A 22,878-nucleotide genomic window follows, 5' to 3' on the forward strand; every position below is an offset into this window, starting at 1 on the left:
TTATTGGTAGCAAATGTCCTAGGGGTAGTTGTCTAGCCAAAGGGTTAGTTGTTGTTTTTAGATATAATGAGTGTAGAGATACTCGATCTAGGGATATGGGCATGGTGGCTCAGTCGTTAGAGCGCCCGCCTCATGAACGGGAGGTCGTGGGTTCGAACCCCGGCCGAGTCATACCAAAGACTTATAACAATGGGACCTTCTGCCTTCTAGCTAGGCGCTCAGCATATTAGATTGGAGAAGGGTAGTAATAACATATTATGTTATGCAGTGCCCGCTGGAAGAACAGTTTCATAACTGAAGTGGCTACCCTGGGTAAATAAAAGTTATTATTATTATTATATTATCTAAGGACAGTTATATAAAGGTGATTGTTGTCCTTCAATAAAAATAGTTTTAATAATAAAAGTTATTATTATTATTATTATATTATCTAAGGACAGTTATATAAAGGTGATTGTTGTCCTTCAATGAATAGACTCGCTTCGGTAAATGAGAACGGATCTACAGTCATAATGTGTATAATTATGCGTCGTCACAAAAAAAAAGTGAATAACCTTAAGAACCTGATACGCCGATTACCAGCACAAAGTCAGGTGACGGTATTTAGCCCATATTTATCCTGGTAGCCTTGTATATGTTATTTCTGGATAGTACTTTTCGTATGATACATTATTTCCATACATACAACGCCTTTCTCATTCAGTTTTGGTACATACATCAATTACTGCTTTGGTTTTTTCCGTCAAAACGGGAAGTTCCCATTGCCCGGTTTTATCGTCCACATCAAAAGTGTTTTCAAAATTGTGGCAGGATATTAACATTCGAACATCTCTATCAGACATTTATCAAGATGTGTGACGCAGATACATGTTCCGCCTGTGATTTTGACACTAGATATCCGAGCAGCATAGTCAGACCATTGGTAAATATATATTTGGTTCTCACTTCATTTCCATGCATCTATCGATTGTATAAATGAGCCCTCTTAATTATTACTTTCGCTAGTGTAAAACAAACATATTTCCTTGGGATTCAATGATTAGGCCTACTCTTAATGTTTGATTTATTGTCATAAATGGTGTATTGAACGGGACAAATTTTAACTAGCTCTTTCTATTTGTTGGCTCCATTTTAGTTAGAGACCAGCCTGTAGGTCCCGTGACCAATCTCTGGGAGCAAAGGTTTGAAAGTGTTTTTGTGATACATTGTGGATATGCAACTGTGATGGTTAAATAGTTATGTCTCAGATACTGAAAAAGCTTATTTATTTTTCATCTCATTTCATTTCATCTACATGGTTACCCAAAAAGGTCAAGTTACATAATATTTCAACATAACAATGATTTAACATTTGGTAAATATGTTTTAATCATTGCTTTGTTGAAATATTATGTAACTTGACCTTTTTGGGTTACCATGTAGATGAAATGAAATGAGATGAAAAATAAATCAGCTTTTTCGGTATCTGAGACATAACTATTTAACCATCATAGCTGCATATCCACAATGTATCATACGGAAATACAGATTTACTGTGCTCCCATTACCTCCGAAAATGGTTTTAAGCAGCCCTCTTGACTGTCGTGAGTAGGTGATCGTTTGGAACCTTTTAGAGCAACTTCCGGGCCCATGTGGTCTTCTGTTGGTCTTAACCATTAGCATATTTATTCTGTTTTTCAAAGTGATCGGTTTTCTACATCAACCGAAAATTTTTGGCGAAAACATTTGTCCTGAAAATGCAAAGAAACAATGGTTGCCCCTTAAAACCTAAATTTCGGCACTTTGGGCACATTTCATGAGAAAAAAAAATCAACTAGTGTCATTTTTTTGAGCATTATATTTTACATCAGAATCCACGTTTTCAATAATGGAACATTATTTTCCCGGGGGTCTCAGTAAAATTTAAATACTGTAAGCATGCGTGACCAAGAAAAGGCGTAAAAAGGGGTGTTTTTAAAAAAATTTTTTTTAAAGATTGTCCCTACATGGTCCGCGCGGTGCCGCATTAAGTGGTTCAAAACGTCCATTTTGGGCCATTTTCGAGAAAAGGGGTACTTTTTCAAAATCCTGCTGTACTCGCCGGTATACGCGTTTAGGGGTAATTTCTAGCCTAGCCTCCAGGGCCAGACCGGGGGAAAAGGGGGGATAATGCCAATTGGCGAGACTACCGGCCGCCGCCTGCGCCTGCCGGTCTTTAGGTCTTCAGTAGATCAAGATCGATGCCCACGATACCGACCCAGACCTACCAAGTATCACGCATATAGCCGGTCCCTTATACTTTGTTTTGCATAGTAGAATAGTTACTGTTCACTGTACATTGTTTACTTTTTGTAAACACTACATGTATTTTACATTATAGATCAAATTTCAAATGTAATTCTTTTTTTCAAAGAAAGGACAAATAAGTCCTTTCTTTGAAAAAAAGAATTACATATGATGATGCCTGCGCATTTAACCCAATTTACATGTTGATGTTATTGCTTCTCTATTGAAATGCAGTTTTGAAATAGAAGAATTTCTTTATAAAAATGTGTTTGATTCAATTACTTGTTTATGGATACGCTAGACATTTTGAGAGATTTGGAATAAAGAGGGTGTTTTCTTGACAAAGTTTCTAGTTAAAGAAAAAAAAAAAAAAAAAAAGACAAACAATGCAAGATTTGTATGAATGTATGTGTTAAAAAAACGTGGAATTGAAAGAGTGTTTACAATATACTATGAAGAGGTTGTTGGACATAATGAAATATGCGAAATATCATGAGAATCGTCTTGATATTATAAATTCATGGTGAAGAAAGTGTAAGTTTTTTTTTAAAAAATAAGAAAAAATAAAAAAGAAGATAAAGACCGATTGACAGAGAGTAAGTTTAAGTCACGGATGGCCAACCTTTTAAAGCTCGCGGGCCACAGCTAACGATTGGCATAACTTGGCGGGCCGTAGCTAGTCTCCCCCTCCCCCACACACACACTCATGCAATACGTGTACACACCTGAAATTCTGCAAAAACAAACAAGCAAACAACAAGATCAGTGAGAAACACAAATCAGGCTTATATTTAGTGTGATTTCTGTGGCTTGCACTTTTCTATTATGTTGTTAACCTCCATTACATACTCTGGTGAAAATGAGGTAAAGTGGTCCACCTTTCTCTTCTATGAAGAAATACTTTAGAGACCAATCTGATTTAAAGTTTCTGCCTTCATCAGAAACTCTCCTTTTCTTCGCAGGTCTCGAGGTCGTTGCCATGTTGGTTGTTATTTCAATCAAAATCAAGGACACAGCAGAAAGAATATCCTAAATGTATTACTTGTACACTGTACATCTAATTGAACGCGGTGTAGAGGGAAGGGGACTGACTATAAAGTTTACGATTAAGATTCATGAGAAAATTGTACGGCGGGAGAAAAGAGTTGTAAGTTTGAAAACAAGTATGGCATTTCAAACATTATTTCTCGATTCACAACAGTTGTTACTGCGTGCGGAAATTACAAAATGAAATTTACACGGCGAGTGATATTAATGCGGGTATTAATGTCATTAATATAATATAATGAGAGGGAATTTGAGGAGTCAGTGTATCACAACAGTTGCGTGCGGAAATTAGAAATTGATTTTAACACGGCGAGTGATATTAATGCGGGTATTAATGTCGTTAATATAATGTAATGAGAGGGAATTTGAGGAGTCAGTGTATCACCAAGTAACGAGTCAATGCGTTGTGAAAGATGAAATCAAATTATGGAAATATTAGAGATAGCTGCGTGTAAATGTTTTACCCTACTTTATCGCTGCTATATGTGGCTGCATTTCATTTATGAAGTATTTTTTCACTGCTCCGCGGGCCGCACCAGAAGAGCTCGCGGGCCGCGGGTTGGCCACCAGTGGTTTAAGTGATACAGAGATATATATATATATATAGAGAGAGAGAGAGAGAGAGAGAGAGAGAGAGATAAGGAGATAGGGGAGGTTGAGATAGAGAGAGAGAGGAGGAGAGAGGAGGGAAGAGGGAGGGGAAGAGGGAGGGTGAGAGAGGGGGAGGGGGGCTGGAGAAAGGAAGAGAGAGATAGGGAGAGAGATAGGTAGGGAGAGGGAGGGTGAGATAGAGAGAGGGGGAGAGAGAGAGATAGAGGGAGAGAGAGAGAGAGGGGGCGGGAGAGAGGGAGAGAGATAGGAGGGAGAGGAAGGGTGGTGGAGGAAGAGAATGAGAGAGAGAGGGAGAGAGAGAGAGAGAAGGGGGCAGAAATAGAGAGAGAGAGGGAGAGAGATAGAGAGGGAGAGGTAGAGAGAGAGGGGAGAAATAGAGAGAGAGGGAGGGTGACAGAGAGAGAGAGGGGGAGAGAGGGGGAGACGAAAGGTGAGGAAAGAAAGAGCATAAAGAAAAGAGGGTATAGTAAGTTAGTAAGAAAGATAGAGGAAAGAGATTGACGGGGTGAGATCGGAGTCTTATTATTTGTCCGATTTATCGGGCTGAAAAGGGACCATTAAATGAACCTTTTTGACACTACATTTTATGCTTTTTAATCGCAGTGTATCTACATGTATAATGTAATGTATAACTGAGTGGTTTATTTAACTACGACATTGTTTCTTTTTATAGCATTTCGAGTTGATATCCCCGTTTTCAAATCGATATTCGAAACAAGGAATTGTGACCCAACAACTGCATTGGCTTCAAACTTATTGTAAGATTAATCACCTTAATCAATATCTCAATGATGGTTTCAAATTCATATCCACACAGTGTGGTTCCCACGCCAAGTTGTCATTTGTGGTGTATCGTCTGCTAGTAGCGGCTTACTTCGTTGTGTTTTTAGTGATTCATCTGTCTACAGCCATCGCGGGAGTGATTGGATTAAAGATCTTCATCTATCTATCTGACTGGACTCTTATCCTCACCACATTCTATGTGATTGTTGCCTTCCTGAATGCTGTAGGCGACTATGCCTACTACCACTGGTATGGCATGTATCTCAACGATTACAATGATGGTAAGATTTGCTCAGCAATGCAACATGCAGGCATATGTCTCAACCATGTTTAATTCTCCTTCCCTTACCCCCCCCCCCCCCCCCCCGCCCCCTAAAAAACAAAGACTGTTCAACCAGATAGCAGTTTACTATTTTGTGGTATATTATGTAATATAGTAATTGTCAGCTAAATTTTCATAAACTATCGATTTTCATCTATATTGTATAAATCATGGCTGCAACTAAAATTATTATCCAAACCATGTACAGTCAAGGCAACAGTCAACAACACCACTAAAAGATAAAGATGATTTGACCTCACGTCTCGAGTACGTAGAACGTTTTTGTTCTGTTAATTTCTGATCCACATGAGAAGAAAAAAAGTGTATCTTGTAATACATATGTTTCTCTGTCTTTGTTTTTATTCAGAGCCTCCTATCCTGTACAGACTACAATGGTGTCTCTTCAGCATATGTATCAACATCTCCTTCCTCATCCTCGTATCCTTCTGGCCAACCGTCGGCGTTGATCTACCTACCTACAAACTAGCCGAGAACATCAACGTACATGCACTACCTGCCGTCATCCTATTCATAGATCTCATGGTGACGGCCATACCCATTCGTTTCTTACATGTAGTCTATCCCTTAGTATATGGGTGTGTTTATCTGACCTTTGCAGCAATCTACTGGGCATCTGGCGGAACAGACCCGTATGGACGTCCATATATCTATGGCATATTGGACTTCAACCATGCCAGGACCGTGGGGCTAGTCATCGTCGGGGAGACTGTAGGCGCAGTGGTGTTTCAGTGGATGTTTGTAGGATTGAAGATGTTGAGGAACAAGATGGCTGACGATTGTAACTGTTCTGAAAGGGTTCGATCACCTGAAATCATACCTTTAACAGAATTGGCTATGGTTACTTCATATTCTTGACTTTCACTCTGTACTAATAATTCCTAGACTGATAAGGCCTGTATGTGATAGGTGCCTAACTGTGAGATCATCTAGAAGTAAAAGATTGACCGGTGATGGTGGGACTTATTTAGTGGGATATAGGTGTGTAACTGTGAGATCATCTAGAAGTAAAAGAGCGACTGGTGATGATGGGACTTATTTAGTGGGATATAGGTGTGTAAATGTGAGATCATCTAGAAGTAAAAGAGCGACTGGTGATGGTGGGGCTTATTTAGTGGGATATAGGTGTGGAACTGTGAGATCATCTAGAAGTAAAAGATTGACCGGTGATGGTGGGACTTATTTAGTGGGATATAGGTGTGGAACTGTGAGATCATCTAGAAGTAAAAGAGCGACTGGTGATGGTGGGACTTATTTAGTGGGATATAGGTGCCTAACTGTGAGATCATCTAGAAGTAAAAGATTGACCGGTGATGGTGAGATTTATTTAGTGGGATATAGGTGTGTAACTGTGAGATCATCTAGAAGTAAAAGAGCGACTGATGATGGTAGGACTTATTTAGTGGGATATAGGACATATAACATTTCATTTCACCATATTCTAAAAAATGGTTTAGAATAACCTTTTTTCTTTTATACGTTATTCAAATCATGAACATTTCTTGATATAGCTTTGAACCTGGCCCTTCTTTCTTCCTGACACCCCACCTTTTTTCTTTCTCTCTCTCTCTCTCTCTTTCTCTCTGTTTCTCTGATATCCCCATTCTCTCTCTCATTGATAACCACCCCTCTCTATCTCTTTCTCTTCCAATATTTTTTCTCCTTAGAATATTTCCCATGCCATTTTTCCTTACATTTAGCTTAGGGCAAGTGTATATACATAAAGAGAACTATTCAGAATAATAATACTGCCAATAAATGATGATAATTTATTACTTCAAATATAGATTATATTACCTGACATTGTTACATGGGTGAAAAAGCATCATTGAAGTTTCAAATTCAGGAGATCATAAACTTTCTTGACAAGTATCTTTTAAAAACCTTTTTTTTGTGTGTTACCTACTCTCTTTAATTTCACTACATCTATTCTAAAAAAATTGAAACATGCAAGTTCCCGAGAAATAATACATTTTAAAAAAATGCATGTAATAAGTAACAAATTCCACTGGTTTACAGCAAAGAAGTTGCATGTGACTTGTTATTTCTTTATTTTTTAATGATTAGTTATATATCCATAAATTGTAAGTTAGTGGCACTTATTTAGACAGACTTTTTGTCTCCTTTGGAAATTACTTGTTTCTCAAAGTAGAGTGTAGAGTATGCACTTTAAAGTTCAGGATTGTAATTGAATCCAGTGATCAGGGTAATAATAATACTATAAGCGCTTTGGTCGGTTACATTAAAACCGGTAAAGTGCTTCATAAGAAATAGTAATAATCAATAGATATTGTGAAATAAATAGCTGGACTTTGATACCTACTTCTATGTGAACAGGGTAACTACATGTATATCATTGATTACATGCTTTACAACAGCTATAGGGTAAGATTTAATAATATAAAGAAATACACTTTTAAGCATATATTTCATACTTCTTTTTGGGTCATCATGACACTAGATATGCAGTTAACAACTAAATTATTCATAACCCCTGTCAATTTGATGTTTTATTTTTGTTTTGCATATCTCAAGGACGGAAGATGGACAGGATGACTACTTTTTGATGTAAACTTTAGTATGTCACATTCTCATTAAAAGAAATCAAGGAAATCTCATTTTTACAAAGAAACTTAAAAATTTAGAAAAACTTGGTAAGGGTATGAATAATTTAGTAGATTACTGTTTTAAAAAAAAGAACAGTGAAATGATATTGTACAAACAGAAACATATATTGGTAATATAAACTGGACAGCAGGGAAGCAACCATTCCGCCATCCTGAACATGGATTTGGTAAATGCAAATTTATTCTCTTACTTCCCAGAGTTTGGTATCAAATGTTCAACTAATAATTTGATTCAAGTTTTGTAAGTGTGTTAAAATATTGTGTTTCTTGGCTCTCCTTTACCGTCATAATCATAATAGTATTGGCAAAATGGATGAAGCACAAATGCTAGAAAACTGGTCTTGATTATTGTCATTCCTGGAGAAATATTTAAGTTTTAACTGTCAACTTTTATGCCCTTTTCTGATTTTGCATTATTTCAATGCAACGTCGGATATCACTTTAACATTTAATGAGGGAACACTCCTGATGTATCTATAACATGATGAACTCACCAGGCTATCTCTCCTTTACTATTTATATCCACTAAACTGTCTAGAAATCTTCTCTAGACTGAAGGGAAAGCACTGATCATTGTTGATCACCATGAATCTACTAGACAGATCTTTCCTGGTCAAACACACCGACTGATTTTGAAGCGGGGGTAGCCAGCCTCTTTCTCTCTCTAGCATGTTCACTCCCTTCCTTGGTGATAAATACTGAGCACTCTGTGTCAGTCCTATCAAAGATGGAATGACTCAAGTATCACAGAACTTGCTCTTTCTAGCTGACGTTATCTTCTCCATCTGTAAATAAAACATTGAATACTTCACTTAGGGAAAAGGGAAACTTTTCATCTAAACTAATGACCAAATGTTGAATGTATTGCAAAGTTTGTTTTGAATCCTTTGAATTGGAGGTATTTAAAAGAAATACCAACAGCTGAGCTAGAAAATGGAATAATGTTTATAACATACTGCAGGTATCTAATGATAATAATTATAGAAATCATATTAATGTCTTGTGTTTGAGGAAAGTCATTATAAGTAGTAATGAAAAAGGGGTATATTAGAGTGATATACGGGCCCTATTTTTAGTTTTAAAGAGTTTTGATTGATCCAGAATGAACACAAGTCCTCCAATCGATCACAAAAATTACAAACTTTTGTCTCTCTAGTTCACAGTTATCATTGATATAAAATTGTGATCAATTTGTTTTTGTTTTTAAGCTATAGTTATAGTCATAGCCATGGTCTTAGCATTCATTCACTCCCCATTGTGTACATACAAGTAATCATTTGAGGGGTTTACACTTGTACAAGCATTGCTTTTTTGTGGACCCCTCTGTTTCCATTTTGTACTCCTAAATTGTTGTAAATGTTTATAATTGATTTGTTATGTTTTGTTGGAAACATAAATAAATTGAATTGAATTGAATCATATCGAGAACACATAAACTGCCATGTGCTCTCCATTTAAGATAATACAGCCCTAATATTACTAAATTCAAAGAGAACATAAAACAATTGTAAATATCCTAAATGAGAAATTTCTGTAGACATTCGTTTTTAACAAAATTGTAAATTGCATTTACCGCATATATACCATAATCAATATGATATTCAGCATCAAGTATAGAACATTATTAAATTAAAAAAATTAAGCACTAGTATTGTTTGATTTTCTTATGTTCTGATTCTATTCTTTTAAAGAGAAGGTTGAGTTCTGGGAAGAGGTGAAAAATAATTTGTGAGCATTATCATTCTTATTATTAGTGTGGAAGAACATCAGATAAGACATGTTCCATGAAAAGCATGGCTCTTCAAATGCCTTCATATTCTAAATATGCATGTAACATCGTAAAAATCGGGGGGGGGGGGGGGGCCGGCTTTTTACGCCACGTGTTCGTGTAGTCCCATATACATCTTTCTGTGCAAGTGTTTGTAACTTTACCAAGACTTGGCCAAATTTCTTATCATTTTGATGATTCCAGAACCTTACAATACACACAAATTCTTATATGCTAGATGATCAACCTCTTCTGGTCGGTTCCACACCGTTTCTTTCACAATGCAATCACATGACCAGAACTCAACTTCATCTTTAACAGATGTAATTCCCTTTTGCCTTGTGGCTCCAAACAAATGATATGGTGAAAACATGTTTTAATTTCTAAGTTTTTCGGAAGGATAAGAGATAAACAGAGAAGTTAAATTCGATCACAGTTGATGACAATATTAAGACTAAAATGTGGTGTAGATGTACAGTAATAATAATAATAATAGGCATTTCTCTAGCGCCTTCTATCTAGAAGTTCTATTCCAAGACGCATTTATTATTACCCCAGCTTTAGCCTAGCTGCCATTACAGCGCTCCAGCATTTCAAGGAATTAATTCCTGCCAGGTACCCATTTACCTCACCTGGGTCGAGTGTGGCAAATGAAGATTAATGCCTTGCCAGAGGACATAAGTGCTGTGTCGGGGATCGAACCACGACCTTTGAATTTCAAGTCAAGTGTTTAAACCACTCGACTACGACTAATCAAAGAAGGGTCAAAGTTAAAAAATGTTAGTTCTTGAAATGTACATCTACTAGTCATGTATACTTTGATGCCGCAGATCCCATCTATCAAAACAAAAATAACGCTAGGCGATCGAGCATTTGCTTGTGCAGCCCCAAAACTCTGGAACAACTTGCCATTTAAAGTCAGGAAATCACCATCTGTAAATGTCTTTAAATCGAAACTGAAAACACATCTTTTTAATTGACTGTAAATCTAAGCATATCAGGAGCTCTTGTAGCGCAGTAGAATATAAACTTAATGTTGGATAGTTTCTGCGCTCTATAAATGTATTATTATTATTATTATTATTATTCTTTTTGTGCTCATCTACTCAACACGTCTTCTTTTCCTTTTGACCTAATCCTACTTACATCTTGAGTACTTTGTCCTTTCCTCCACTAGCGACCCTCTGCCCATCGGGACTCCAATCCACAGCGTAGACCTCGTCAGCATGACCGGGCAGATCTCCGCTCATCTTATTGGTCTTCACATCCCATACTTTAAGAGTACTATCAGAGCTCCCACTGCATAGTAAACGACTGTCAGATGACCACGACACCTTTACACACCAAAAGACAAAAACAATACATTTTTAATTAAACAATTTCAATTACTACTGAATTTGATCTCATTTCAATGATTTCATCTTATTGATCTTAACAAATACATTAAGAGTACAATCAGAGCTACCACTGCATACTGAACGACCTTCAGATGACCAGGATATCTTTACACACAAACAAACAAACAAACTATCAATGAAACAACAAATTTCATTTAGATCTCTTTTCATCTTCAGAACCAGATTTTTTAAAGATATACCTTCATACCTTGTTTTTTTCCTGAAAATAAAAAACGCTGTGTTACTCTTTATTATACGTGTCAATATCCGTGCAAATTTTCCCATTTTTGGGACCTTCCAAAGTTGAAATCGAAGGGGGGGGGGGGGCTCAATTGATCCCGCCCCACCCCCTCCCTCTCCCCTTCCACCAGTTAAAACTTACTCTAAAAAAGCCCAGTCAGAATATGAATAAACATTTGCACAGGGGGGTCCGTTCTACCCCCCCCCCCCCCCCACCCCCTCCTTTGAGTCTTGGCCATGGAATGATGATGTTTACGCCACCGCCGTCACCAAAAAAGCAGCGCCTATGTCTCGCTTATTGCTAGGTAGGCAAGACAAAAACCAAGGTCTGCCACTTCATATATGAACCAACCTTCACTGATACATTATATTCTTACCTGATAAACTTTACTGACATGTCCTCTCAGAGTAGTGATAAACCTAGCAGGATAAGCACAATGTTCATTATCAGTCATACTAGAAACATAAGAACTCTTCGATTTCTATGAAAATGTATTTATAATTAACGACTCTGTGTCCTAACTGACCAAATTTCATAATATATATTCTGGATTAATCTTTAATACCTGTTTCTAAGAAGCCTTTCAAAACAAGTCAGATCTTTGATTTACACTACACACTACACATTCATCACAATGGTTCACATTGCCTACACAAGTGGATGCCCTTTCTTGAGCGTATGGGAATGAGAGAATTCAAAAATTAACTCCTACTTTTCAAAGGGATGTTGCTTGTTTCAAGGTTTTTTTTCACTCAAACACAGACAGTGCTTCCTTTTCAACTGGCTGTACTTCTTTAACCATGTTAAATCTTGCAATTTTCTTTCACATGGGTTCATAGTATATTGTTCGGAATAATTCTGAATGCTTCTTTAGTCTAAAGGGCAATCCAACCATGTATGAAGTTCTTTTGTATGAAAGCAGAAAAATAAGAGGAACAGAATGGCAAAAGTTTGAAATAAATCAGACTATGATACAAAATTTATGAATGCTTGAAATATGAGATCACCAAGTCTATGCGAAACTCAAATTGGCAGTTTGGTCAAAGGATTGAGACGTAGATGCAGATAACTCTCCTGTTTAATGTGTACAAACATATCTTGAATTTCTGTTTTTCTCCTAAAAGCCTTCTCCCTTGGGGCACTACTCAAAATACGTAATGGATAACATTAACCCTACGTTAACTGGGGGGGGGGGGTCAATTTGACCCCCCCCCCCCTGTAGAAATTTCGCGACTACTCCGAAACTGCTGCAGATATACAATTTTTCTTTCATGACTTTTTTCTTTTGAGTCTTACGCATCTTTTAAAACAATTTTTTCGAAAATCGGACGTATAGTTACAAAGTCACGTGACCGTTTGTCTTCGCATGTCGGCCCGAAAATCGCTCATTTTTGTGATTTGTGTACAAAACATATGGAAATGTCATTTTTCTTAAAAAGAGATAAAACATTGGTTATTTAGTCTTCTTTAAAGTTTAGGTGTTTGTTTTGAAGTCGAAATAGTTGAATTGTAGTTATAAATGAAATAAAACAACAAAAACAATAAAATACATAAGTTAAAAAAACAATGAAATACACAAGAAATTATCAAAACAAGAGATAACATAAGGAATAACCTGGCTCTTCCAATTTTTTGTGTTGTATTATTATTCCAAATGGTCTAACAAATATATGTAGTGAAAAAGAATACTCAAATATGAATAATGTATGATTTATGGTCAAAAATGTGAATTTTATGACCTTATTTGCATAAATTACCATAAATATGCAAATGAGCAATTTTTTCGAAAAATTGAAATTACCAGAGTATTCTATACACTTCACTTGACATGTATGCAAATTTTCGCCGCGATCAGCAGTGAAACGGCCGAGATCTTAGGGGGGATCTTAGGGGGGGGGGGGGGGGGGGGGGGTCAAATTAACCCCCCCCCCCCCCCCCAGTAAAAACCTGGTCTGAAATAGCCCAGTTAAAATAGGGATAAAGGTCCTCTAAATAGAAAAGCCCCTCCAGAGTCACACATTTTGACAAATTGAATTTTGAGTCATATTGTGTGTTGGAACAGATAGGAAAGTTGTCCGCCACCTCATCACAGAGACATTACCAATACCGATACCTTAGGTGATTACAAAATTCATAATTTTCTCATGCTTCGTCAGAATTCATTCAAACTTTCACCAGTCTACTTCTCTGATTTATCTGCTTTCCTCCAAGAGTAATTTTCTATCAAGGTTGGATTTCCACTTTAAAGGAATCCGGTAACTTTTTCTTAGATCCTTTAGAAATAGTCCTTGATTTAGCTCATGCTGCAATGATAATTATAAACCTTTAGGTCGGTCAGGAACTCCATGACTTTTACAAACTGATCGCCTGTCTGATTATCAAGATATTAATGATTGGAATTACAAATTTTGAAAACCGTTCACCGAAACTACAGTCTATTGGGGAAAACGAGTATGGTAAAACCGGTCACTCAAAGATTTTTACTTTTTTGAGGCACTTTTTGATCATTTTGAAGCGCGATTTATTTAGGGCTTCAATATTACACCATATCACAGACACTGGTAACATGTAGGACTGTGTAACTCAGATTTAACATTGTAAAACGATCCCTTTAAGAACACTAGTATTCCATTCTTCACTCTACTTACTTGCCCGTGTGTCCATTCCATAACTTGATGGACTTGTCAAATGATGCGCTGGCTACAAGCCTAGTGTCTGGAGAGAAGGCTACATCATTAATAAGTTGCATATGACCCGTCATCCTAGCAACAGATGTTTTCTCTTTTTCTGGTTGCCATAGAAACAGAGTGAAATCATCCGAGCCTGTCACCAAGCGCTCTGGTTCAGATCCCTGTCAAAGTAGAAGAATGAATGACAAATATGAATGACAAATAGGAGGCGCGATAGCTCAGTTGGTAGAGCAGTGCTCTCGTAATCCGGTGACCCGGGTTCGAAACCAAGGCGATGCACTAGTGCCCATTGGTAAGGCATTAATCCTCATTACCAGGTCTCTCGGAGAGGACCTAAAGCCGTCGGTCCTATGGTTGCTGACTAACAAACATTTATGATTTCATAGCAGTCAGGTAAAATAACCACCACTTCTACTACGTTAACTTCATATAACTTTCCAGTTGAAAATATTGCACAAGCATTAATATTTCACTAAAATTAATGACACAAAATAATCAGAATAGTTGACAGATACTGGTATCCTATTATGTATTCAGATAACTCATATTCAAAAATTATCCAAGTTAAATCTTATTATTTTGGACCGATGAATTTAAAAGGTATTGGTAGTTACTAATAGCCATGTGGACGCCTTCTTACCTTCACTGTATCATATCTATCCTGAGCAATCTTCGACAGTTCTTCAGCTGAAAAAAAAAAAAAAAAAACATGTATCAAATGATTCAGATTAAATATTGTCTACATGCAAATAAGAAAGAATCAAGAATGCTCTTACATAGAGTACATGCACATCTCATTCATTCTTCCATGCCACCATAATGCAGCTTTACTGCATTTTCAGCACTTTTGTTGGTATTAGCACAATATTTTGTATTAGAAATTTTTTATCACTATTTGAGGACTGAATAATGTAATGCTATGATATAAATACTAGAAATGACAAAGGTGATCTGTCCTCCAAGACGTTTAAAACTACATTAACTTGCACTTTAGTCGGAGGTTCACAAGCTGGGGAAAAGCAGTTCAAATATTTGAAAATTAGCAAGGTAAAAGTTAACAAAATATCAAGCAGGTAGTTCCCAAAGATCATAGCTAACCTGTCCCAAAGATCATGGCTAACCTGTCTCAAAGATCATGACTAACCTGTCCCAAAGATCATGACTAAACGGTCCCATAAATAACTAACCTGATTGGCTGATGCGTTGGTAATTGATGGTAGCTTGCACAGGATCAAACCAGCTAGTTCTCATCACATAGTCTGTACTCAGAGCCATGGTATTCACCCAATGCCCGTGACCTTGTAATGTCCTACATAAGATACCCTGTAAAATCACAAATGAAATGACCTTGTAATGTCCTACATAAGATACCCTGTAAAATCAAAAAAGCAATGAATGAAACCACAAATGAAATGACCTTGTAATGTCCTACATAAGAGACCATGCTGCTTGTAAGTGTCGGCTTGCAGGGTGATGTAGATATACAGTAGGCGTGCGGGTGCACCATGTGAGAGGGAGGATTGAGGAATCGTGAAAAGGAGTCTCGGTGATCTCTTTCTCTCGATAATCTTTCTTGAACTCCTGATGACGGATAGTCAACCTGTTCGAAACGTCGAGCCACACCCGCCACTCGTCGTCTCCAAGCGCTATAGTTCTCCTTAGAACTATAAGCTAAGAAAGATAACCAAGTCTTTTTCAGGACTATACCAACAGTCCTTTTCAGGACTACAAACCCTCAAGAAAGATTAATGAGAGTCCTTTTCAGGATTCCTCAATCCTCCCTCTCTCTCACATGGTGCACCCGCAAGCCTACTGTATAAGAGACCATGTCAGAGAAGAAAAAGAAATGTATGCAGTAGAGCAGTGAGCATAGTACTCACCCAATGATAAGGATATTGTAATGTCCTACATAAGATAACCTGTCAGGCCTTGGGGTGTGTCATCAAGCCTTGAAATTGATCTTAAAATTGATACAGTCGAACCTGTCGATAGCGCCCACCAAAGGGAAACACAAAAAGTGGCCTTTGAGGTCAGGTGGTCTTTGTAGACAGGTTCCTTTAGTACATGATTCAATGAGAAACCATTGTCAAGGGAAACAACAAATGTGGCCTTTGTAGACAGGTTGTAGACAGGTGGTCTTTGTAGACAGGTGGTCACTAAAGCAGGTTTGACTGTATAAGGTTTAGGCCCTGTTCATCAAAAATATATAACTAATTTTACGGATACGGGTAATATCAATTTAAAGTTGATAGGAAGTGATCCTGATTGGTTTGAAAGGCCATAAATGTAGGCTACATGTAACTTCAATTTGATTACCGGTATGGATCAGAAAAATGAAGAATAACATTTTTTATTCACAAATCGCTATTGATTACTATTTTTGTATCGCAAAAGTTAATACAAAAAACGATCAATTACAGAGGCGGCATTCAGGGGGGGGGGCACAATGTCCCATTTTGTTCAAGTACTTAACTGTCCTCTTTTCTACTGAAAAGTGTCCTTTTTTACATCTGAAAAATACCCGTTATTAATAAGAAGTGCACTGTTCCTTCATGTAATGTGTCCTTTATAATTTTGTTAACGCCTATCCGCAATACTTTGGCCCTCCCCCCCCCCAAAAAAAAAAAAAGAAGTAACCATTTGTAACAGCCACATTTTCCGTCAGAATTAATTGATGGATGAGTTTTGACATCCAAATTGAATATAACTAGATGGACCTTCGACTGCGAGCAGTCGAAAATGATGCCTCCGTCAAAGAGCGATTTTTACAAACCAAAACAGAAGCAATTTTTAAAATTCAAGTTTGATTGTAATAACAGGTTCTCAGAATATCTTGATTACAAACTTTTTTTCATTTACATGTATGACCCTTTGATCTTTGACCCCATGACCCCAAAATCTAATTAGTTCATTGGCTTTGCAAGATACATACATGACCTAAGTTTGGCAGGAATCCATCAATCGGTTCTTGAGATAACACAATCACAAGAACGGTATGTACAGACGTATGGATGGACGGACAGACAACTTGCAAACATAATGCCCCCGGCTACTTCGTAACAGAGGCATAAAAATGTGCGCTGATATCAGAACAATCCAACTCATTGAAACAATTTACACTGTTTGGACTACCTTCGTCATTTTGATTGGTGGCTAGCGTTTTGCCACGATGCATTGTTTGAAAGATGTTGACTCGCGAGGCTGAAAATTTGACCTGTCGTGGCTTGCCAGTGGGGGCGCTGTTAATTGTGAATCCACCCTATTCATACCTCTGCATATACAATGTGCCAATGACCTATGACCTCATACAGTTCATCTATTCATACTCACATCCGAAGCTCTCCATACTTTGACTGTTCTATCTTGACTGGCTGAATAGATGAGATCAGTCCCACCCCATCGAATGCACGTTACAGATTGAAGATGACCGGACAGTGTTCGTAAGCAAGCACCTCGAACAACATCCCAAATTTTTATATTTCCGTCCTGTATCATCAGGGATAATAAAGGAAAACTTAACTGAAAAATGTGTATGGAATTTACTTCTATCTTTCAACTACAAGACAAAATTTCAGCTGTAAAAAGAGTAATACACAATGGCTGAAATTAATACAAGAATGCAAATCAATTTATTCTTTTGTTGTTTTTCCCATTTCCCTAGGATTTTAGAGTTAACCGTGATGTTAGCACCGGTTGTTTTGATCCTTCTTTTAAATTTTCATGGAGATTTTCAAACAATTCATTTATTAATAACTTCTTTTGATGCTCATCACGAAGGCAGAAAGCAGAATTGTTTCCTTGAATGTGGGTCTAAATCCATTAGGTTAACTTTCCTTATACAAGAGATTCAAAATCCCTTAAAGTGTGCATTACTCTAAGGACTGCACCAGAAAACAATAACAAATAAAGCAACTTAAATTTTGCTTTCAGGGATATAACATATTTGTAGCATCAAGGTTTAGTAGGAAGACCAAGAAGAAAGTTTAGTTACCTTGGATGCTGATGCAAGATGTCTACACTCATGATTGAGATGAAATGGTTGCCATGCCAACCATGTTATCCATTGTTTATGTCCCGTTAATACCTTCCCTTCTTGTTTACCTGTCTCTGGATTCCACACAATGATCTACAAACAAAACAAAAAAACAATCATATAAACAAAGAAAATCATCTTCACAACATTGATAGATTTAATATCCTTGACATCAGAGGTTTAAACAAAGAAGCAATAATTTGATAAGTAGAATGTATCTTAAATGGTCTGAAGTAGCTAGAATCACTCAAGCAACATGTTAACAATTGAGTAGTAAAGATGTGCAAATGATATCATTTTGAGCAAGCAAATTCTGTTGAATTTACTAACGCTATGAACATGACGGACAAAGAAAGCGGACAAAATATACAGTTCCTCATTCTACCCTCAACAATTGCTATGGTAGACAAAGGAACATCCCTTCACTGCTATTATGTAAAAATCTGTAGAACAGGTGTCACATGTATATTCACCTGTTCTACACATTTTTTACATAATAGCAGTAAAGGGATGTTCCTTTGTCTACCATAGCGATTGTTGAGGGTAGAATGAGGAACTGTATATTTTGTCCGCTTTCTTTGTCCGTCATATTCATAGTGTAAGTGCTGTCTTCAGCCGTTGAATGCACTCACCTGACTATTCTTACAGCCTGAAGCTAGCCGTCTACCATCAGGAGACCAAGCTATGCACAGCACCCAGTGCTTATGCCCTATAGGAAATAAAAGCAGAAACACTCTCCATGAAAAGTGAAGTGATCTAAAATCATGGAAAATCAGGTGATTTATTAATGAAGTCCAAACCAATCTCGTGTATCTACAGGTATAGCACAGGAACTAATACACCCATAAGATAATATAATAATATGGTTATTTATATAGCGCCAGTATCCGTCAGGTTCTGACGCTCATGGCGCTTTACACATATTACCCTGGTCGTAGCCGAGCTGCTAAAGTAACTAGCACTCAAGCATATCAGGTAATTGATACATGTTATTGAGTGCATTAGTGAATATGCATTGGCACTGGCATTGACTCTTGAACTCTTCTTATAAAAAGTAACAATGACAGATACAACTGATATTAAACAAGTACATTTTTATAACCTACAAGATATGTTCATGTACCTACATGTAGAATTAAAGGGAATATCTACTTGCCATTTACTTGGCTTTAATACAAACAGACAAATAAGAGAAACAATTTGTGAAATTTTGAGTAATATCCAATTCAAAATAGGAAAGTTATTAAATTTTTAAGTTGTCACCAGCAATTCTGTGACGTATCTTGCAAGATCCTCTCCAATTAGTATGCATTAGGTTTTGATACATTACGAAAATGGTCGAGTGTAAAATACCAAAATGCTAACTGCCTACCTTTACAGGTGTGATGTGGTGTTTCAGTTGTTACATCCCAGAACCTGACAGTTGTATCTCCAGAGCCACTTGCCAAATATCTAGACATAAAATATTCATACACTTTAAGATAACAAAATAATATATCGGTCACTCATATACTTATCATTCAATAGAAAACAAAGATGATGAAAATGCTAAGAGGAGAACAAAAATTGAGTAAAAAGATATAAGAAACTTTTTTCTTCATTTTTCCAAGCAAAATCCTTGTAAATGAATTCTATACCTTCAGACTGGCACAAAGGTCAGATGAGGTCAAGCCACGTTGAAAGAGTGTTGTGATTCGTTTACTCTAAAATGGTTTCTTTTTCTTTTTCAAAAGTTTACAACATTGTGTCTCAACAAGACTTTAAAGGTAGTGAATCCCTTTTTGCAGCCAACATCAAATTTTTTAGGCCTTTGCAGGAATCATGAGTGTGTCATGTATGTCAATCTGTGAAATGTAAACGTTAGCAGTGATCTAGGTATGCAAGGGAAACCGTTTAATCTCTAGACTTTACTGTCACACACTGTTGAGTGACTGCCTGACTGACTTTTTTACATTTGTCTATAACATATATAAAATTAGCTGTAAAGGGTACATTATCATTTGTACACATCGATGACCCACTTCTTATAATGAAAAAAATTAAACTTATCAAGTCTGAAAATCAGACTACCTTCTAGGCATATTTTTGGCAATGCGTGTAAGAAAATTCCAAAAGGTTGATATAATTCAATAAAGAGGCAATTACCAGTTCTAATCTTTTAAGAGGTTTTAGTTGGTATTAAATATCCCTTGTTTACCATATATGATTTACACAATTTTGTATTTTCAGCCTGCAAAAGGGACAGACTGCCTTTAAGAGATGAGAAAAATGAAAGAAAGGAAGCCATAAAACAGAATTATCTCAAATGTAACAGTTTCCAAAATCCAAGAAAGGACATTATTTCCACCTGGGAGGTGTTTCACAAAGATTCTAAGTCAAACTTAACTCTTAGTTGGACTTAAATATTATGGAGAGCCATTTGTAGCCATATTTTGAAATATATTCAAAAGCAAAATTTCAAGTATTTTAGACTTTTCATAAATTCCACATCAAGAACATGAAATCCCCCATGATATTAGAAAATATGAATGATTTGAATCACATTTTATGCCTTTTAAAATAACTTTTACAAAATATTTTCAAGGATGCTAATGGCTTTCCATAACTGTTAAGTCCAACTTACAGATAAGTTCAACTTAGGATCTTTGTGAAACACCCCCCAGAGCAGCTAGAGTTAAATTGTCTCCAGGATTACCTTCCATCTGGACTGAATGCTACTGATATCACTGCTTCTGCGTGTCCTTCTATGGTGCTTGTACATCGGGTGACTGCTCTTACTTTAAACAGAGCCTGAGGTTGATAGACGATTGAGAGCACTTGCTCTGTCTCCTGATCCTCCTTACTTAGACTCTCTGAAAGAGTGGATGTGATCTCCTTCTCATCGACATAGAATGCATATGGTACTGTATCTTCCTGTGTGGAATAAAATAAAAAAGTCTTCACAGTATTTCTTCTTGTGTGGGTTTGAAATCATTAAAAGCTCATCAGTTTGTTTTTTGTGTTGGTATGAAATCATTAAAGGCATCGTTTAACAATGTTAAACCTGAGATGCACGGCTCTACGTGTTATCAGTGTCTGTGATATGGTGTAATATTGAAGCCATAACAAAATTGCGCTTCAAAATGATCAAGAAGTGCCTCATTGATGACTGACAGATGATGTCATAAGGGGAATGAGATCTGAAGGTTTTTTGGGTTGGAGCTTAACAAGTTTGAAAAACAAATATTTCAAAAACTATTTAAAAATCTATGGAAGCAATTCAGAAGTTTACATATCAAAATATGAGATGTATGCAGGACTGCACACCAACAGGAATACATATATTTCAATGTCACGGGCCCTTTAAGAGAGCTAGATTCGTCCCAATGTCCTCTTGTCTGGGTAACACTGAATATGAAATCATTATTTTTTTTAATGAGAACTTCGGTCCCAAAATAAGTTGTGAGTAATAAAAGCAGAAATATCTTAAAAACTGATCGCAAAAAACTAAAACAAAAGTAATGTTTGTGATGGAATTCCTTCACTATTCATTGATTGAAAGCATAATCCTATATTCAATGTTTGCAACTTCATATATCCTGCAAAACTAACGAATAGGGGTGTTTTCATGAGTTTGCTTACCAATAAATTCTGATTTTAATTTTTATAAATCTCCTTACTATCACTTTTCAGGCTTTTGACAGAAAGAGACATTTTAGGTCATACAGGTATGTTAAACAAAATGCTACCCTCAATAAATTGGATTTATGTTTGAGAGAATAGCATCCTTAGAAAAATTAGGAAATGTAAAATATCAAAATTTACACCCCCAAAAATAATGTATACGTTACAAGAAGAAAGTTATCATAACCATACAACAGAGTTGCCTTTTGTCTTGAAAAGAAAGATTTTTTTTTCTAATCACACTAAAAATGTCATAACTTTCTCATTAGTTGTCTGATTTCTTTCAATTTTTTTGAAATATGTTTTTCATATGATATGTATTTATTGAAAGTGATTAATACTGGAGCCAGAGTTGACATGAATGTTGAAAAGTGGCTGACCAGCAGCATGTAGGGGTATCAAGCTGAGTATCAAACAAATATTATCCTTTCAAATTGTAAATGTAGATCTATTCATGTACTAATTTCTTTTTTAAGCTAAATGCCCTTCAATTTCAAGTTAAAAGCATATCACACTAGTGTTTCAATATCTTTTCTGTGGGCAAAGAAAATTTTATAAAACTGAACAACTTATCTGATTCACACAGTGAAAACACACAAACAAATATCACACAAGTGTGTCTAGTATGTCTACAGTATCTTATTAAAGATCTGTTACAAACCTGTTGAAGAATTGCATTGCATATCAACTGTAGTTTTTCTGTTGAGACATCTAGAGGTAGATCAAAAGGAGCTCCTGCAGCCTCTCCTTTTTCACTCACAAACTGAGCAAGAATTCGCTGTCCTTCTTCCATTGTCTACCTGTAATTGGATGAAATACATGTAGATCTAGTGGTTAATATACTAAAGAAATATGACATTACAAGCATCATGAGTAAATTCGATTCCCAAATGATTGTAAACTTCAGTCTTCCTTCCAGCAAAGATTAACAGACAGTGTCTCAGATTTTTTACACTAGTAGTAGTAGTACGACTATCATCAGTATCATACCTCCCCTGCGATAGGGCGGCTCCGGCGCTCCACAAGCATGACAAGGGGAAAGCTGGTGACGTGACCGCTTTGGCGCTTACCTCTAATGACGACTTGTCTTTACTTTTGATGGTAATACCTGACTTATGTGAAGCTGAATCTACGAGAAAAAAAGTAGTAGAAAGGAAGTTTGGAAGTTTTTACCTTTACCGTGGACTTGTAATAATGGAGGTCGGTCGAAGACTCGAGGTTTAACTGTACTAAAGTATTAAAGTACGCCGGTATCGCAGGTCTACATGTATTTGACAACCCACGTGCGTAAGAGAAAAAATAAACAAGACATGTGGATAGAAGAGAAAACAAAAAAAGAAAAATCAGGTATCTTACAACTCGTCCACATTACATATTGGAATAAATTCCTCGATGCGCTCTCTGCAACAAAC

General features: G+C 36.6%; 2 protein-coding genes across 5 annotated transcripts; one reads left to right on the forward strand and one right to left on the reverse strand.

Annotated features, from left to right (window-relative positions):
* The first annotated feature begins 668 nt into the window (after positions 1-668).
* LOC100893606 (protein rolling stone) lies at positions 669-7,070 on the forward strand. 4 transcript variants are annotated; one of them, XR_974147.2, is made up of 4 exons: positions 669-922; positions 4,742-4,988; positions 5,397-6,316; positions 6,389-7,070. XR_974147.2 is itself a non-coding variant. In XM_003728393.3 (3 exons), exons 1-3 carry the CDS (start codon positions 851-853, stop codon positions 5,903-5,905), a joined length of 828 nt encoding a protein of 275 aa, XP_003728441.1. In that variant the 5' UTR covers positions 669-850; the 3' UTR covers positions 5,906-7,070. The 4 variants fall into 4 exon arrangements, 1 of the variants encoding a protein (XP_003728441.1); XR_974148.2 differs by having other exon boundaries at positions 6,461-7,070; XR_974149.2 differs by having other exon boundaries at positions 5,397-5,956; positions 6,317-7,070.
* Positions 6,933-22,777, reverse strand: LOC585438 (notchless protein homolog 1). Its single transcript, XM_030992083.1, has 13 exons — positions 22,640-22,777; positions 22,128-22,266; positions 20,499-20,716; positions 19,176-19,255; positions 18,436-18,512; positions 17,762-17,896; positions 17,101-17,256; positions 14,958-15,093; positions 14,411-14,457; positions 13,729-13,931; positions 11,457-11,499; positions 10,589-10,776; positions 6,933-8,459 (listed from the first exon to the last, which is right to left on the reverse strand). The coding sequence occupies exons 2-13, from the start codon at positions 22,257-22,259 to the stop codon at positions 8,447-8,449; spliced, it is 1,428 nt and encodes a 475-aa protein (XP_030847943.1). The 5' UTR covers positions 22,260-22,266; positions 22,640-22,777; the 3' UTR covers positions 6,933-8,446.
* Positions 22,778-22,878: the final 101 nt, after the last annotated feature.

The sequence above is a fragment of the Strongylocentrotus purpuratus genome, unplaced genomic scaffold, assembly GCF_000002235.5.
Source record: "Strongylocentrotus purpuratus isolate Spur 01 unplaced genomic scaffold, Spur_5.0 spur5_scaffold_2, whole genome shotgun sequence".
Taxonomy (NCBI): Eukaryota; Metazoa; Echinodermata; class Echinoidea; order Camarodonta; family Strongylocentrotidae; genus Strongylocentrotus; species Strongylocentrotus purpuratus.

Coding starts and splice junctions, on each gene's coding strand:
- LOC585438 (XM_030992083.1), bottom strand. CDS start 22,259: ATGGAAGAAGGACAGCGAATTCTTGCTCAGTTTGTGAGTGAAAAAGGA. Junction 15,094..17,100: donor AAGTATGGAGAGCTTCGGAT/GTGAGTATGAAT, acceptor GTGATTTTACAG/GGTATCTTATGTAGGACATT. Junction 14,458..14,957: donor CCAACGCATCAGCCAATCAG/GTTAGTTATTTA, acceptor TTTTTTTTTCAG/CTGAAGAACTGTCGAAGATT.
- LOC100893606 (XM_003728393.3), top strand. CDS start 851: ATGTGTGACGCAGATACATGTTCCGCCTGTGATTTTGACACTAGATAT. Junction 923..4,741: donor GCAGCATAGTCAGACCATTG/GTAAATATATAT, acceptor ATATCCACACAG/TGTGGTTCCCACGCCAAGTT. Junction 4,989..5,396: donor TCTCAACGATTACAATGATG/GTAAGATTTGCT, acceptor GTTTTTATTCAG/AGCCTCCTATCCTGTACAGA.